The sequence below is a fragment of the Mobula birostris genome, chromosome 6 (assembly GCF_030028105.1).
Source record: "Mobula birostris isolate sMobBir1 chromosome 6, sMobBir1.hap1, whole genome shotgun sequence".
In the NCBI taxonomy this organism is placed as follows: domain Eukaryota; kingdom Metazoa; phylum Chordata; class Chondrichthyes; order Myliobatiformes; family Myliobatidae; genus Mobula; species Mobula birostris.
Genome location: NC_092375.1, coordinates 165,122,331 through 165,139,601, shown reverse-complemented (window position 1 = coordinate 165,139,601; position 17,271 = coordinate 165,122,331). Strand labels below are relative to the sequence as shown.

The window sequence follows — 17,271 nt, the reverse complement described above, 5'->3', positions numbered from 1 at the left end:
GTGCAATGTACAATAATGCCTCCTTGAATAGTTTAATAACTTAATGAAAATATTCAAGCAACAATAATAAATAGATAAATTACCTGTTATCTTAACTCCTTCCTTGGTCTCAACAGGCACACCAACACCAAACTCATTTTCTCCCCGGACACGGAAGTAATAAATGCCACCTTCTTGCAAGTCAGTCACTTTGTAAGTAAGACGGTGACAATTAGTTGTTACAGTCACCCATGCCTTCTTACTCGCTTCATGCTTTTCAATATGGTAAGTCTTCACTCGAGCACCACCTTCAATTTCTGGCAAATCCCAGGACAGTGTTACAGATTCCTTAGTAACTTCTTTTACAGTAATATTGCCAGGAGGTCCAGGTGAATCCAGGACTTTGACACCCAGAGTTAATGTGGCAGTAGCTAAAATATTCTGCAATGTTACTGTGTATTTACCACCATCATTCCTTGTTGCTTTTTCAATTGTCAGTGATGTTTTTGAATCAGTGACCTCAAGACTTCCTCTTACACGGAGATCTACATCAGGTTTGCTCCACATTACATTAGGTACTGGTTTTCCTCTAAAAGGTACAGTTAATGTAAAGGAACTTCCAGCCTTGACAATCAATGTTTTACGCATTTCATTATCAATTTCAAACACAGGTTCCTCTTCTCTGTCTTTTGCAATTTGCGGCTCTGATGTTTCACTTGGATCACTGACACCAACTTTGTTAATTGATCTTACGTGGAAAAGATATTCCATTCCAGATGTAAGCCCAACTACTGTATACTCAGTGCCTTTCAAATTCTGAATTGCTGTTGTCCATTCAGTGTCTTCAGACTGTTTATACTCTACTGTGTACCCAGTCACAGTTGCTCCACCATCAAACAGTGGCTTTGTCCAGCTGATAGTAATGCTTGTTTTTGTTGAATCAATTATTTTTGGTCTGGATGGAGGAGAAGGTATGAAAACTGGATCTTTTGCACAGATCAGTACTGAAGGGTCACTTGGAGGACCGACTCCTGCAGCATTTTCTGCATACACACGGTATTCATATTCAGCACCTTCACGAAGCCCTGTAGCCTTTACTCTGAGATCATACACAGGTTTCTTAGTAACTCGAATCCAGCGTAAGCCTGTTTTCTCACGCCTTTCAATAATATATCCAGCAATTGGATTTCCACCATCACTGTCAGGTCTTTCCCAGCAGACAGTCATGGAATTCTTTGTGACATTGGTAATTTCAATTGATTTTGGTGCACTGGGAACTATGTATGGATCTAAAGCTTTTATAGGTTCACTCTCCAAAGCTTCACCAACTCCATACTTGTTCACCCCCATTACTCTAAAAACATATTCATTGCCTTTGAGCAACTTAGTTACCTTACAAGATGTTGTTGGTAAGTTGTCGGTTACACATGTCCAGGCAATGCGACTTGTTTCTCGCTTTTCTACAATATAGTGATCAATATCTGCTCCTCCATTCTCTTGAGGTGGTGCCCATGACAAAGAACACTTTTCAGATGTACAGCTGGTTATCTCTAAAGGACCAGCAGGTGGACCTGGTCTATCAAGAACCTTGCAGTTAACAGCTAGGGATCTTGTTCCTGCTACATTCTGTAGTGTTACAACATACTGTCCCGAGTCTCGTCTGATACAGTCTTTAATGACAACTGCAGTGCTATTATCAGTTGATTGAATTTCAACTCTAGCTTGTCCTTCAAGTTCCTTGCCATCTTTTGTCCATGATATCACTGGAAGAGGACGACCGGCTATATCTGCATTAAATTTAACAGTTTCACCTGCCTTAACTACAACCTCTCTAAATTTGGCATCCATCATAATTCTTGGGGCTTCCATATCATCCTTTACAGTAATGGGACCTGTTGATTCAGATGGCTCACTGAATAGTCCAGCAGCATTCTTTGCGATTACATGGAACTCATAGCGCTGATCTTCAGTAAGACCAGTAACATCAAAATATGTTTCTAGTATGTTGGTAAAGTTACATTTAAGCCAGCGTCCATCAGGTAGCAGCCTGGATTCAATAATATAACCAGTAACTTTAGCACCACCATCGTATTCTGGTTTGGTCCAAGACAGTGAAACAGATGTTCTGGTAATATACGTTACTTCAGGTTGACCTGGAGGGTCACATGGGTCTCTTGCGGCAACAGCTTCAGAAACTTTACTGGCTCTGCCAATGCCTGCAATATTTTCTGCATAAACACGATACTCGTATGCCAGACCTTCTTCAAGGCCTGTTACTTTCATTTTTGTATCATTAATTGGACCTCTATTCACCTTTGTCCACAGAATACTGCTTCTATCTTTGCATTCAAGGTGGTATCCAATAATTTTAGAACCTCCATCAGAAACTGGTTCATTCCATTTGACAATCATATAAGCTTTGGTGGCATGTTCAACAATAGGTGTTGATGGAGGCCCAGGGAGTTTAAATGGATATTCTGCAACAACAGAAGGAGACTCACAATAATGGCTTTTGCCATATCTGTTTTCTGCATACACACGGAACTGGTATTCGGATCTTGTTGTAAGTCCTGTGACTTTAATTGATGTTCTTGCTACAGTGGCAGACACAGTTTCCCATGTTGTTGTAGTGGTGTCTCTCTTTTCAACAATGTAATTATTAATTTGGCAACCACCATCATATTCTGGTGCTGTCCAAGACATAACTACATAATCAGAACTGACTTCATCGATATGAATAGAACTTGGTGGTCCAGGTTTGTCGAGAACAACAATGTTTATTAAGCAAGTTTTTGATGCTATACTATTGGAAACATTTAGTTCGTATTTTCCAACGTCTTCCTTTATGGCTTCTTTGATGGTCAAAAGAGTTGATGTCTTTGTTGTCTGGACATTTATTCGTGTTGTCTGTTTCAAAGCTTGACCATCCTTCTTCCATGTCACAGTTGGCAAAGGTCTTCCTCTAAATGGTATATCAATCTTGAGATCATCACCTGCCTTAACACTGAAGCTATTGAAAGGAAGCTCAACAGATGGCTCAATTTCAATATCTTTTGCAATTATTGGTACTCCCAATTGTCTTGGATCACTTTTTCCTTTCTCATTAACAGCTCGTACAGTAAAGGTGTATTCTTCGCCAGAGGTTAATCCTTTTACGGTTGTTTCTAGTGCTTTTACTTGGGCACATGAAATCCATTTTTCACTTCCCTTTGTCTGCATTTCAACAATATAGGAAGTTATTTTGCTACCTCCATCATGTTCGGGTTTCTCCCATGCAAGTGTTGCACTATTTCTTGTTACATCTACTAATGTCACTTTACCTGGAGGCAAGGGCACCTCAGATGCTTTAATAGGTTCAGTAGTCTCTGCTGGCAAGCCAATTCCATACTCATTAACTGCCATTACACGGAAGAAGTAAATACCACCTTCTTGTAATGAATCAACTTTGAATGAGTTTTTGGTACAATTGTTGGTAACAGCAGCATATGCTTTTCGAGTAGATTCACGTTTTTCAACAATGTAATTTGTTATCTTAGCCCCACCATCAATGACAGGTGGTTCCCATGATATAGTTACTGAATCTTTTCTCACTTCTTTGATATGTAGGTTCACAGGACTACTAGGTGAATCAAGTATTCTGACATTAACAAAAGCAGATTTGCTACCACTGCTATTTTCCAGAGTCAAATTATACTTGCCACTGTGAAATCTGTTAACATTATCCAGTACCAACATGGTGTAGGAACTTGTCACTTCAATCTGGGCTCTCTCACTTAGAGTACCTTCTGCTTTTTCCCATTTTACCTCAGGCTCTGGTCTGCCTTTAATGGGAACAAATAACCTCAAAGTACCACCAGCTCGTACACACACTACCTTCCGGAGATTAGCATCCAGCTCAATTTCTGGGGGTTCAAGCAAATCAGCTGCAATTACTGTACCAGAAATATTAGCAGGTTCCCCTGCTCCTTCTGAATTAATGGCACAGATGCGGATATTATACCCAGTATTTTCCTTTAAATCTGTTAATGTGAAATGTGTTAATTGTACACCTGTTGGAGGTGTGCATGTGATCCAGTCTTCAGTGTTAACTTCTTTTCTCTCCACAGTATAGCCTTTAATTTTAGCTCCACCATCATAAATTGGTTTGCCCCACGCAACAGATACTGTAGATCTTGTTGTGTCTATCACTTTCGGATTGTTTGGTGGGCCAGGGACATAAATTACGTCACAGGCTCTGTAGAAAATGGATGGTTCACTTGGATCACCCACACCAGCAGCGTTTTCAGCAGATACACGGAATTCATAGAAATGGCCTTCTGTTAAGCCAGTAGCTCTAAACCTTAAATCGCTCAACCTTTTTTTATTGCATTTGACCCATCTGATTCCATCTTTGTCCCGCTTTTCTAGTATATAACCTTCAATTTCAGCTCCGCCATCATCCTCAGGATGTCCCCATGTCACAACCATTGAATCTTTGGTAATGGCTGTAACCTCAGGTACTGTTGGTGCACTTGGCGTGTGGAATGGATTCTTAGCCAAAACTGGTTCCGACTCCAGGGGCTCACCAATTCCATATTTGTTTACTGCCATTACACGGAATATATACTCATTACCTGGAAGAAGCTTGGTTACTTTGTGACTAATAGCTTGCACATCGGATGCTACTTGTGTCCATGAAAGTCTGGAAGTTTCTCTCTTCTCAATTATGTAATGAGAAACATTGGCACCACCATCCTGAGAAGGTGGATTCCAAGCCAAGTAGCACTTTTCTGCAGTGACACCAGAAATCTTCAAAACACCATCAGGAGGACCAGGCCTATCGAGGACCTTAACAGTTATAGGAATTGATTTCTCGCCACCTACATTACTGAGTTTAAGTACATAATGTCCTCCATCAGTTCGAATGCAGTCCTTGACAGTAAGGCTAGTTTTTTGAATGCTGGATTTAATCTCCATTCTTGCAACAGTTGTATCAATATCTTTGCCATCTTTAACCCATGTTACATCAGGAACGGGTTTACCATGGATGTCAGCATCCAGTACAAAGGTTTCTCCTGCACTAACAACAATCACATCTTTGTACTTGGGGTCCATAGAAGCTCTTGGAGCTTCAATTTCATCTCTTGCTGTAATTGGTCCAGAACTTTCAGATGGTTCACTGAAAATACCAGCTGCATTTCTCGCAATTACTCTAAATTCGTATCTTGCATCTTCAGTTAATCCAGTAAATGTGAATTCAGGTTCAATTATGTTGGTAAAACTAGCTTTTGTCCAGCGACCATCAGGAAGTTCTTTCTTTTCTACAATATACCCAGTAATTTTGCTACCACCATCATATTGAGGTTTTTTCCATTGTAGCGTAACATAATTTCTTGTGATAACAACTGCTTCAGGACAGCCAGGTGGATCACAAGGATCACGTGCTACATAACATTCTGATACCTTGCTAACTTTACCAATGCCAACAATATTCTCTGCAGATACTCTGAACTCATATTCAATACCTTCCTCCAGATTATTGCACTTGTAATGTGTATCCTGAATAATTGTTTTGTTTAATTTTGTCCAGAGAATACTGTTTCTTTCTTTGCGTTCAAGATGGTAACCTAAAATTTTACTTCCACCATCAATCACTGGTTCATTCCATTGCACAAACATAGTGTCCTTTGTGGCAGATGACACAAATGGAGTTCCTGGTGGTCCAGGTTGCTTGTATGGGTACTGTGCAACAACTGATGAAGAATCTAAAGATGAACTCTTTCCATATCTGTTTTCAGCAAAGATCCTGAACTGGTATTCAGATCCTGTGTTAAGTTTCACAATTTTAATTGTAGTCCGTGCCACAGTTGCAGACACCAGGTCCCAAGTAACAGTAGTTGTGTCCCTCTTCTCAACAATGTAATTGTTAATTTGACATCCTCCAGTGTACTCTGGTGGATCCCATGATATTACAATGTAATTTGCACTGATTTCATCGAATCTTACAGGTCCAATGGGTGGACCTGGTTTATCAAGCACAATGATACTGATCTCTTCAGTTACTGTTCCAGCAGCATTTGTAGCAGTTACTGAATACTTTCCATGGTCGTCCCTTTGACTTTCTTTTATAAGAAGGGTTGTAGCTGTTGCTGCATCAACCACATTAACTCTTGTTGTTTGTTTCAGTGGCTGCCCATCTTTCATCCATGAAATCTTAGGTTTAGGACGTCCAATAAATGGAACTTCAATCTTTAGATTCTTCCCAGCTTGAACACTATACGTGTTGAATAGGAATCTGAAATCAGGTGCTATACTCTGATCTTTGGCTATCACTGGTACAGCCAAGAGTCTAGGATCACTTTTCCCTTTTTCATTGAAAGCAATTACACGGAAAAGATATTCCTGCCCTGAACTGAGACCAGAAATGATTGCATCACAAGTTTTGGATTGGGTAACAACACCCCAATTGTCAGATCCTTTAGGCTGCATTTCTACTAAGTATCCCATGATTCTGCTACCTCCATCATGGTCAGGCTTTTCCCAAATGAGTGACACAGTCTTTTGAGTGACATCTACAAGGGTGATCTTTCCTGGAGGTAAAGGCGGTTCAGAAGCCTTAACAGCTTCCGTAGCCTCAACAGGTACACCCACACCAAATTCATTTTCTGCCATTACTCGGAAATAGTACATAGATCCTTCAGTTAGATTGTCAATTTTGAGATTGCATTTGTTGCATTTAGTAGTTACATTAGCATAAGCTTTTCTGGTTGCTTCTCGCTTATCAATAACATAGTTTTTAACTTTTGCACCTCCATCAATAATAGGTGGTTCCCATACCAATGTAGCTGAATCTTTCTTTATCTCTTTTACTGTTAAGTTTTGTGGAGCTCCAGGTGTGTCAAGAACTTTTACTGTAACAAATGCAGACTTAGTTCCACTGCTGTTCACTAAAGTCAGGGTGTATTTCCCAGCATCATTTCTATCACAGTTGTCTATTGTTACCTGAGTATAATTCAGACCCTTTTCTATTTGAGATTTTTCAGATAGCTCACCCTCATCCTTTGACCAACTGATCTCAGGCACAGGTCTCCCTTTAATTGGTGTGAATATTCTGATGGTACTGCCAGCTCTTGCTGTGATTCCTTTTCTCAACTCTGCTGTGAGTTCAACTTCTGGTTGTTCAAGTTTATCTTCAGGTTTTACTGTACCAGGCACTGCTGCTGGCTCACCAACCCCAACTTTATTGATGGCACATACCTGAACATTGTATTCTTGATGTTCAGTAAGTTTTCTAATTTCAAAGCGATTCGCTTGGACTCCAGATTGTGGTGTACACATTGTCCAATCTTCTTCATCGGCCTTACGGATTTCCACTATATATCCTTGAATGTCACTGCCTCCATCATAAATTGGCTTGCCCCAAATAAGTACAATAGAATCTTTTGACGTGTCGGCAACACGTGGATTTGATGGTGGTCCAGGCTTGTAAATTGGATCACATGCTTTATAGAAATTTGTTGGCTGACTTGGCTCACCAATTGCAGCAGCATTTTCAGCAGATACTCTAAATTCATATTCATGATCTTCTGTGAGACCTGTAACTCTGAAGCGTAAATCTGTTATGTTATGTTTGTTGCATTTTGTCCACCTAATTCCAGTTCTGTCCCTCTTCTCTAGGATATAACCAGTAATTTCACTGCCACCATTGTCATCTGGTCTATTCCAGAAGACAGTCATTGAGTCTCTTGCAATATTAGTCACTTCCAAAGATTTTGGTGGACCAGGAGGTACAAATGGATTCTTCATTAGGACAGATGCAGACTCCAAGGGTTCGCCCACACCAAACTTGTTGACAGCCATTACACGGAAGATATATTCATTACCCTCCAAAAGCTTAGTAACTTTATGCATTGTAGCTTTGACATCTGATGTCACAACAGTCCAAGCTAAGCGACTAGTTTCCCTTTTCTCAATAATATAATGTGAAATTTCACTTCCACCATCATGTTCTGGTGCACTCCAGGATAATGAACATTTTTCAGTTGTGACACCAGTGATTTGGATCGGACCTGCTGGAGGTCCTGGTCTGTCCAAAACTTTTACATTAATTGATACAGATTTTGTACCAGCTACATTAGAAGCTTGAAGAATATACTGCCCACCATCAACTCTGACTGCATCCTTAACTACAAGTAAAGCTTTAAAATCAGTATTTTTAACTTCAAGTCTTGCTGACTCTTCAACTTCTTTTTCACCTTTTATCCACTGTATAATGGGTAATGGTTTGCCATGAATATCAGCATCTAACTTAAATGTTTCACCTGCGTTCACCACTATTGTATCTCTGTATTTTGGATCCATGGATATTCTAGGTAGTTCGACTTCATCCTTTGCAGCGATGGGCCCAGTATTATCAGATGGTTTGCTAAACGTACCCGCAGCATTCTTGGCAATAACCCTGAAGTCATACCTGTCATCTTCTGTGAGACCAGTTGCAGTAAATTGGGTTTCAATTACATTTGTAAAGCTTGCCTTCATCCAGCGACCTTCAGGTAGGTCACGCTTTTCTACTATATATCCGGTAATAATGCTTCCACCATCATATTCTGGTTTTGTCCACTGAAGTGTTATTGAATTTCTGGTAACAATAATGGCTTCTGGACAGCCCGGAGGATCACATGGATCACGAGCAAAGTAGCACTCTGAAACTTTGCTGGGTTTTCCAATACCAACAATATTTTCAGCATAAACTTTGAATTCATATTCAATGCCTTCTTCAAGTCCTGTAGTCTTGTATCTGGTATCCTGTATTATAGTTCTATTGACCTTTGTCCAAAGAATACTGTTTCTTTCTTTACGCTCCAGGTGATATCCTAGGACTTTGCTACCTCCATCATTAATAGGTTCATGCCACTGGACTATCATGCTGTCCTTGCTAGCAGTTGCTACAAAAGGCGTACCTGGTGGACCAGGCTCTTTAAATGGATACTGTGCTAAAATTGCCTCAGAATCCAAAGCAAAACTTCTACCATACCTATTTTCAGCAAATATTCTAAACTGATATTCGGCTCCAGTTTTAAGTTTGCTTATTTTCAGACTTGTTCTAGCAACTGCAGCTGAAACTATTTCCCAGGTTGTGGTAGTTGTATCTCTCTTCTCAACTACGTAGTTAGTTATCTGACAGCCACCAGTAAAGCTTGGAGGATCCCAAGAAATTGAGATGCTTTCAGCACTGACTGAATCAAACCTCACAGGGCCACTTGGTGGGCCAGGCTTATCAAGTGTTATTATTTCAATGGATGCTGATTTTTGGCCAACAACATTAGCCACTGTGATATTGTACAATCCATGATCATCTTTGATTGACTCCTTGATGTTTAGTACTGTACTATCATCAGAGTCAATAACATTGACTCTAGTTGTCTGCTTGAGTGGCTGACCATCCTTTGTCCATGTAATACTTGGTTTAGGACGTCCAGATATAGGGATTTCTATTTTTAAGTCTTGACCCACCTGTACATTGTAACTACTAAATGCTGGTCTGACATCTGGTTCTAGCACGAGATCTTTAGCAACCACTGGCACTGCAAGGGCTCTTGGGTCACTCTTGCCTTTTTCATTTACTGCTATGACTCTAAACAGATATTCCTCTCCTTGTGCCAGGTTAGTGATCGTTGCATCAAGTGTCTTCACATGAGCACATGCCGACCACTTCTCACTACCTTTTGTTTGCATTTCAACAACGTATTGGATAATTTTGCTACCACCATCATGTTCTGGCTTCTCCCATGTAAGGGACACAGATTTTCTTGTCACATCGACCACCGTTATTTTTCCTGGAGGCTGTGGCACTTCAGATATTTTAACCGGGTCAGCAGTTTCTGCAGGTAATCCAATTCCATGCTCATTTTCAGCAGTTACTCTAAAATAGTAATTGCAACCTTCCTGAAGTTTTTCTACCTTAAAAGATGTCTTGTGGCAGTTGGTAATAACAGCTGAGTATGCCTTCCTTGTAGATTCTCGCTTTTCTACAATGAAATTTTTAATTTTGGCACCTCCATCCAATAGAGGATGTTCCCAGGATAAAGTGACACTGTCTTTTGTTACTTCTTTGACTTTAAGATTAACTGGTGGGCTTGGTGTATCAAGGACCCTCACATTAACAAAGGCAGATTTTGTACCACTGCTATTTTCCAAGGTTAATATGTATTTGCCAGAATCATATCTGTTAACATTATCAATTACAAGTAGTGTATAACTTTCAGAAACTTCAATCTGTGCAGTGTTTTTTATTTCACCATCTGCTTTGGTCCATTTGACTTCTGGAGCTGGCCGGCCTCTAATGGGAACAAATAATCTCAAAGAACAACTGGCTCTGACATTAATAATCTTCCTTAGATCTGCATCAAGGTCAAGATCTGGGGCTTCTAATTTATCTTCCAAAAGCACAGTTCCTGGGAAGTCGGCGTGTTCACCAACCCCAGCCTTATTTATAGCACAGACACGGAACTTGTATTCATGTTTTTCCAGCAACTTATCCACTTCAAATCGGGTCTGCGTAATCCCAGTCGATGATGTGCACATTGTCCATTCATCAGTACTTACATCACACATCTCGACAAGATATCCTTGGATTTCACATCCACCATCATAAATAGGTTTTCCCCAGGATAGGAGAACAGAAGATTTTGTAAAATCAATTACTTTAGGATTGTTTGGTGGCCCAGGTTTGTAGACTGGATCAGTTGCCTTATAGAAAATGGAGCACGGACTTGGTTCACTGACACCAGCAGCATTCTCTGCAGATACCCTAAATTCATAATTATGATTTTCAATAAGTCCAGTAACTCTGAAACGTAGTTCACTAATAAGTCGTTTGTTACACCTGGTCCACCGTATTCCTTCTTTGTCCCGTTTTTCCAAAATGTAGCCTTGAATTTCACTACCACCATCGGATGCTGGTCTTCCCCATGCAACTATCATTGAATCCTTTGCGATAGCTGTAACCTCAGGTGTCTTTGGTGCATCAGGGCAGACAAACGGATTCTTCGCTATTACAGGTTCGGATTCAAGGGGTTCACCTACTCCATATTTGTTTACACCCATAACACGGAAGATATATTCATTTCCTTCCAGAAGTTTGGTAACTTTGCAACTTAAAGTTTGTACATTAGAGTCAACTAATGTCCAAACTAAACGACTTGTTTCCCTTTTTTCAACAATATAATGTGAAATGTCACTACCGCCATCTTGTATTGGTGGCTTCCAGCTTAATGTGCATTTCTCAGCAGCTATTCCACTTACAGCGATTGGCCCTTCTGGTGGTCCTGGTTTGTCTAGCACCTTCACGTTAACAGTTACTGATTTTTGACCAGCTACATTCTTTACCAAAAGGGTATAGGGTCCGCTGTCTACACGAATGGATTCCTTCACAGACAGAACTGTATTAAAGTCAGTATTTCTAATTTCAAGTCTAGCTGTATTTGCAAGTTCTTGGTCTCCTTTCATCCACTGGATTGAAGGTATTGGTTTGCCATAAACATCAGCTTCAATTTTGAAGGATTCATCTGCATGCACTACGAGAACGTCCTTATATTGTGGATCCATGCTAATTCGTGGTGGATCCACTTCATCTCTAACAGTGATTGGACCAGTGGGTTCAGAAGGTTCACTGAAAACACCAGCTGCATTTTTTGCGATTACTCTGAAGTCATACCTTTGGTCCTCTACTAAGCCAGTTACAGCAAACTGGGTATCAATGACATTAGTAAAGCTTGCCTTCATCCAGCGGCCATCAGGAAGCTCTTTCTTTTCAACAATGTAGCCAGTGACTTTACTGCCACCATCATATTCAGGCTTGGTCCACTGCAGGGTCACTGAGTTTCTAGTGACAATTACAGCTTCAGGACGACCTGGAGGATCACAAGGGTCTCTAGCTGCAACACATTCAGATACTTTACTAGATTTTCCAATGCCAACAATATTCTCAGCATATACCCTATATTCATATTCAATTCCTTCTTCAAGATTAGTAGCTTTGAATTTAGTATCAGAAATAATTGTTTTATTTAGTTTCATCCACAAAATGCTGTTTCTTTCTTTGCATTCAAGATGGTAACCTAGAACCTTACTACCACCGTCATTGACAGGTTCATGCCACTGCACTACCATACTGTCCTTTGTGACATTTGTCAAGAATGGAGTACCAGGTGGGCCAGGGGGCTTGTAAGGATATTGAGCCACAACAGATTCAGAAGTAAGATAGCTACTCTTACCATATCTATTCTCAGCCGCAATTCTAAACTGATATTCGGTACCAGTCTTTAGACGTGCAGCTTTGATTGTTGTACGGGCAACAGTGGCTGAAATCATCTGCCAAACCGTGGTTGAAGTATCTCTTTTTTCAACAATGTAATTGCTGATCTGACAGCCACCATCATATTCTGGTGGTTTCCATGATATTGAAATGCAATCTGCAGTAACGTCGTCAATTGTGACTGGTCCAGTTGGAGGTCCAGGTTTGTCTAAAACAATAATGCTAAGAGTTTCAGATGCTTCACCAGCAGAATTTGTAAGTTTCACAATATAATGGCCAACATCTTCACGGCAAGCTTCCTTGATGATAAGAACCGTTTTAGTGTCTTTGGTTTCAGCATTAATCCGTGTGGTTTGTTTTAATGCTTGATTATCTTTTAGCCAAGCTACTGTTGGTTGAGGCCGCCCAATAAATGGTACTTCAACTTTTAAGTCTTCTCCTGCCAGGACACTAAAGGTGGTAAATATAAGTTTAAAAGCAGGGGCAATCACAAGATCCTTAGCAACTACTGGAACTCCCAGCTGTCGTGGGTCACTGATACCTTTCTCATTTTCTGCTGATACTCGGAACATATACTCTTCGCCCTGTGTCAACCCTGTTATTGTGGCTTCAGTTTCTTTCACAGTTGCGCATGTTGTCCACTTTTCACTGCCTTTACTTTGCATTTCCACTCTATATCCTAAGATCCTGCTGCCTCCATCATGTTCTGGTTTCTCCCATGACAAAACTGCACTACTTCTTGTTACATCCACAAGAGATACCTTGCCTGGTGGAAGTGGTCGCTCTGATACTTTAACTGATTCAGATGTCTCAATAGGAAGACCTATCCCGTATTCATTTTCAGCAAGAACACGGAAGTAATAGTTACAACCTTCCTGTAAGTTATCCACCTTCCAACTTGTCTTATGGCAGTTGGCAATCACTGTAGAATATGCTTTTCTTGTTGATTCTCTTTTCTCTACTATGTAGTTTTTAATCTTGGAGCCACCATCAATAAGTGGAGGTTCCCATGTAAGTGTAACAGAGTCTTTAGAAACTTCCTTAATTTTAAGATTCTGTGCTGGACCTGGGGTATCCAGAACTCTAACACTGACAAAAGCTGATTTGCTGCCACTACTGTTTTCCACTGTTAGGATATATTTGCCACTGTCAAACCTATTTACATTTGGAATGACAAGGAGAGAGTAAGAGCTTGTATTCTCAATTGAAGCTCTATTCAATGGTTCCCCATCTTCTCTGGCCCATTTAATCTCAGGTGCTGGTCTTCCTCTAATTGTAACAAATAATCTCAAAGTGCAACAAGCTCTTATAGACACTGCTTTGCGCAAATCTGCATCAAGCTCAATCTCAGGAGGCAATAATCTATCTTCAGCTTTAGCTGTTCCAGGAATTTGTGCAGGTTCCCCAACGCCTTCAGAGTTAATAGCATATATGCGAACTTTGTACTCTTGATTTTCTTTTAAATCTATAATTGTGAATGATGTAGCCTTGAGTCCACTCTGTGGGGTTACAACTGTCCATTCATCTTCTTCAGGAAGACATGTTTCTACCATGTAACCAGTGATTTCTGAGCCACCATCATAAATAGGTTTATTCCATGCAATAGTGATTGAAGATCTGCTGGTATCTAGAACTCTGGGGTTACCTGGTGGTCCAGGTTTGAACACAGTGTCACATGCTTTGTAGTATGAACTTGAAGAACTGGGTTGACTTACACCAGCAGCATTTTCAGCCAAGATTCTGTATTCATATTCATGCCCTTCTGTGAGCTTACTAACTTTGTATCGTAAATCAGTGACTATCCTTTTGTTACATTTAACCCAGCGCATTCCTGTTTTGTCACGTCTTTCAATAATGTAGTTGGTGATCTCACTTCCACCATCAGAATCAGGATGTCCCCAACAAACCACCATTGAATCCTTTGTAATTGCTGTTACTTCTGGATTCTTTGGTGGACTAGGTGGTACAAATGGATTAACAGCAACAACAGGATCAGATTCCAACGGTTCACCGACTCCATATTTATTTACCGCCATAACACGGAAAATATATTCATTTCCTTGCAGAAGTTTGGTTATCTTCAGCTTGGTAAGTTGAACATCTGTAGCCACATTTGTCCAAGCAAGTCTACTGGTTTCACGTTTTTCAACGATGTAATGTTCAATCTTTGCTCCCCCGTCATCTGGTGGTGGTAACCATGATATCACACACTTGTCTGCTGTAACATCTGAAATTACAATAGGTCCCTCAGGCGGCCCTGGTCGATCCAAAACTTTGACATTAAACACATGTTTTGCTGATCCTCCAGGATTGGATGCAGTAAGTGTATATGCACCACCATCTCTTCTCACACTATCTTTATGGATCAATGCAGTAGAGAAATCTGTCATCTTTACTTCTATTTTTCCTGTTTCTTCAAGATCATTTCCATCTTTTGTCCAAACCATTGTAGGTGGTGGTTGCCCTTTAACATCTGCCTCAAGTTTAAATGTTTCACCAGCTTTCAATAATAAAACACTCTTGAATTTAACATCAACCAGTATTCTCGGTTCTTCAATGTCATCTCTGCATATTATTGCATCAGTAGGCTCAGATGGATGGCTTACTGCACCAGCAGCATTTCGCGCTAATATGCGGAATTCATACGTATCACCTTCACTGAGTCCACTGACAGTAAACAGAGTCTCTAACACACTGCTGAAGTTTGCCTTAAGCCAGCGACCATTCGGCAAATCCCTCTTTTCTACTGTGTAACCGGTTATCTTGAAGCCTCCATCATATTCTGGTCTTGTCCATGTGAGTGTAATTGAATGTCTAGTAACATTGATTGGAACTGGCTTACCAGGAGGATCAATAGGGTCCAGTGCATAAACTGGTTCTGATGCTTTGCTTGGTTTTCCTTGACCGGCCATGTTCTCTGCTACAACACGGAATTCATACGCAATGCCATCAGTAAGCCCTGATGATTTAAATGTGGTACCTGCAATCAAAGCTTTGCTTACAGTTTGCCAAAGTATACTATTTTTTTCCTTTCTTTCAATGTGGTATCCTAAAATGGGACTTCCACCATCAGTAATAGGATCATTCCAGGTAATTGTCATTGAATCCTTAGTAACCGCAATAACTTGAGGAGTTCCAGGTGGTCCTGGCACTTTAAATGGATATGTTGCAACAACCGCCTCTGAGACAATTGCAGGGCCAGTACCATATCTATTTTGAGCCTTAATTCGGAACTGGTACTCAGTTCCAGTAGTGAGATGAGGAGCTTTAAATGTTGTACGTATCACAGTAGCTGCTAGCTCTACCCATGACGTGCTGTCAGTCTCACGCATTTCAACTATGTAATTATTTATTGGCACACCACCATCATTTTCAGGAGGCTCCCACGACATAAAAATATAATCAGATGAAACTTCATCAATTTTAACTGGTCCTTTGGGAGGTCCAGGTATGTCATGAATCTGAACAGTGATAATGTCACTTACTTCACCGAGTATATTTACAGCTGTCAGTGTAAATTTGCCACTATCACTTCTCACACATTCATTAATGTTGAGTATGGTTGAGTTTGGTGTATTTTCAATATTCACTCTCTGTGTTTGCTTCAAAGGCTGGCCATCCTTCTTCCACGTGACTGTGGGATGAGGTCGACCAAGGACTGGAATATCCACTTTGATATTATCTCCTGCTTTTGCAATCACAAGTTTCTGATAAATGCCACGTAGATCAAATACTGGAAGCATGGTTTGTTCTTTAACAACAACTGGTCTGCTTTCTCTTGGATCACTCCTTCCAGCTGCATTAACTGCCATGACACGGAATGTGTATTCCTCATTTTCATTAAGATTCTTTGCAACATAGTCTAATGTCTTCACAGTTGCCAGAGATAACCATTTTTCAGAATCTTTTTTCTGTGCCTCAAGTACATATCCTGTAATCTTGCTACCACCATCATGTTCTGGTTTTGGCCAAGCCAGGCTAACAGTATGCTTTGTTATATCCATAATATGTAAACGTTCTGGAGCTGATGGGGCTTCAGATGCTCTTAAAGGATCAACAGTCTCAGCTGGCTCACCTATGCCATATTCATTTTCTGCCATTACTCTGAAGTAATACTGACATCCTTCTGACAAATTGATGATTTTGAGTGAACATTTCTGACAATTAGTTGAAACAGTAGCATATGCCTTACGTGTGGATTCACGTTTTTCTACAATGTAATTGGTTATTCTTGAACCACCATCGATCATTGGCATATCCCACTGCATTGTAATGCTATCTTTTGTTATTTCTCTAGCCCTGAGATTCAAAGGTGGTCCTGGTGAATCGAGGACTTTCACATTTACAAAACCACTCTTTTTACCAGCAATATTTTCAAGACACATTGTATACTTTCCAGCATCGTATCTAGTGCATTCTGGAATAAGTAGGAATGTGTATGAGTCTGTAGTTTCTACAGTGGCACGACCTTTAACAGGGATGTCTCCTTTAAACCATGTCACTTCAGGAGTTGGTCGCCCCTTGATTGGTACGAAAAGGCGAATGGTTGCTCCAGCTCTGATAACAAGAGTTCTTCTTAACTCAGCATCTAACTCAAAATCAGGTACTTCTTCACGCTCCTTAATTTCAACAACTTCTTCAACTTGAGCAGGCTCACCAACACCCTCTGCATTGAGTGCACTAATTCTAAAGTTGTATTTTTCCCCTGACTGAAGATTAGCAACAACAAATTCAGTTATTCGGAGTGCAGTTCCTGTTGTGTCTTTTACCCAGTTTTCATCTCCCTCTTTCTTGTGTTCAACTATATAGCCAATAATCTCAAGGCCACCATCATAATGGGGTCTTCCCCAAGTCAAACTGGCAGTAGTCTTTGTTGTGTCAACCACTCTTGGATTAGAAGGAGGTCCAGGTACATCTGTAAGAGAAAATTATTTAATTAGATTTAACTATACCTAGATTCACAGAGCAATTCTTCAAATCCTGTTTAAGAATGGTGA

The 17,271-nt window shown here is 40.3% G+C and overlaps 1 protein-coding gene across 1 annotated transcript in view; it reads right to left on the bottom strand.

Annotated features, from left to right (window-relative positions):
- The window catches only part of ttn.2 (titin, tandem duplicate 2), a 391,135-nt gene that overhangs the window by 34,252 nt on the left and 339,612 nt on the right, over nt 1–17,271 (bottom strand). Inside the window, exon 245 of the mRNA XM_072261778.1 lies at nt 84–17,189. Coding sequence (XP_072117879.1) covers nt 84–17,189 — 17,106 coding nt within the window. The remainder of the gene's footprint in view (nt 1–83; nt 17,190–17,271) is intronic.